This window comes from Arachis ipaensis, chromosome B08 (genome assembly GCF_000816755.2).
Source record: "Arachis ipaensis cultivar K30076 chromosome B08, Araip1.1, whole genome shotgun sequence".
Lineage (NCBI taxonomy): Eukaryota > Viridiplantae > Streptophyta > Magnoliopsida > Fabales > Fabaceae > Arachis > Arachis ipaensis.
In genome coordinates this window covers 127,861,785-127,863,542 of record NC_029792.2, presented here as the reverse complement: position 1 = coordinate 127,863,542, position 1,758 = coordinate 127,861,785, and the positions used below count along the sequence as shown (strand labels likewise).

General features: G+C 29.8%; 1 protein-coding gene across 1 annotated transcript; it reads right to left on the bottom strand.

Moving 5' to 3' along the window:
- Positions 578-1,287, bottom strand: LOC107612167 (defensin Ec-AMP-D2). The gene is made up of 2 exons (XM_016313984.2): positions 1,157-1,287; positions 578-1,043 (listed from the first exon to the last, which is right to left on the bottom strand). The coding sequence occupies exons 1-2, from the start codon at positions 1,209-1,211 to the stop codon at positions 877-879; spliced, it is 222 nt and encodes a 73-aa protein (XP_016169470.1). The 5' UTR covers positions 1,212-1,287; the 3' UTR covers positions 578-876.

The window sequence follows — 1,758 nt, the reverse complement described above, 5'->3', positions numbered from 1 at the left end:
AATAAGATTTTCTTTAATACTATAGAAGTGTTCTTGTTTTTTTCTTTTTTTTTGGTCAGGAAGTGTTCTGTTTGGTCAATGGATCCTTTAAAAATAGAACAAAATACACAACAAGCCTTTTTTATGCTGGTAAAGAACAAGGTTAAATTTGGGCTTAAATTGGACTGAAAAGTTAAAGAAGCTCGGCCTATTACCGAAATGACGCATTCGTTAAGGCCCAAAATAATTTAAAGAGGAAGCCCGCAATGGAAGTCCAAATGAAGGATTTAACTTAATGATTTATAAATGATTTATTATAGTCTCAATGAAAAAAGGTTTATTGAATTTTTTCAAAATACGTCTAAGTACACCTAAATAGATTCACATGTAAATATATTTAATCATATATGGTTGGCATGAGCTGTTTATAAATTGTATGTATTGATGATTATTATACAAATAAAAAGAGCTTAAATAGTTCATACAATTACAAAAAAATAAAAACCATTAAACATTATCAATTTTACTTTTATACCAACAACAAAATATCTATATATTATTCTAGCTTGTTTAAAATAATTTTAATGGTTTAAATTTGTGTGACTCGTAAAATCAACCAACATATAACTAAACGAAATAGTGAAATACAGACACGACCACTGAAGAACAAGATTATTCGTTACAAATTAAATCCTAGCTAGAAATAGGGGAAATAAATATAATGAAACCACAGAAATAAAACATACATGGTTGGTACTTATAATTAATTAATTAATTAATTAGCACCATGCATGCATACATTGCATGTACCAATTAATTAATACATTCTTTATTATTTAACGTTACTACGAGCTGACTCAAATAACAAGAAACCTTAGATCTTAGGTTTAAACCGTGTTAGCAATGCCTGGTGCAGAAGCAGCGTCGACGGAAGCCGCGGCACTTTCCGCCGGAGAAACCTTCTAAGTTACAAACCGAAGCACAGTTGCGTTCGTGAACGCACATTCCTTTGAACCGGTGGCTCTTTGACTCGCAGTGTCTTCCCTCGCTTTGGACCACCATCTCTGTTCATGCCACATTAATTCATAATTATATTACATTACTAATAATTAATCAATTAATTAATTTACATATGTATACACAACTAATTAACATGAAAGTTATTAGAGAGGCTTACGAGAAGCAAGGAGAAAGAGAAGGAAGAAGAAAAGCCCAAATCGTGTCCTCTCCATGATTCTTTGGACCTAATTAAACACTGAAAATAAATTTGATAGAAGAGTGTGTATGTTAATCTGAAAAAAATGAACAGGTAGGTTGGGGGGGTCATGGATTCATATATTTATACAATTATATTAAGTAATATAAAATATATATTAAAATTAAATTAAATTAAATTAAATAGTGTATATGATATGGGAAAATTTTCAAATGTACTATTATATCGGTGTTTCAGTGATTTTTAACCGTTGATCTTAATTATAAAAAATATATATAATATATATAATTAAGATCAACAGTTAAAAATTACTGATATACTAGTATGACGGTACACTTGAAAATCTTCCTATGGTATGAGTTACATGTACTTTGATTTACTTGGGTAGAGTGACATATAGAGAATCTCTACTGCTCAGTGTTCACGTGAAGGGAGAGCGTCATTCTATGGGGTTTGGTTTAACTTTTTAGTTTTTATGATGACAATGATTTCTGTTTCAATACATACAAGACAAAGTAACAGGGCTTTTTTTTTGTCAGAAGATAATTAAAATTTATTCTTTT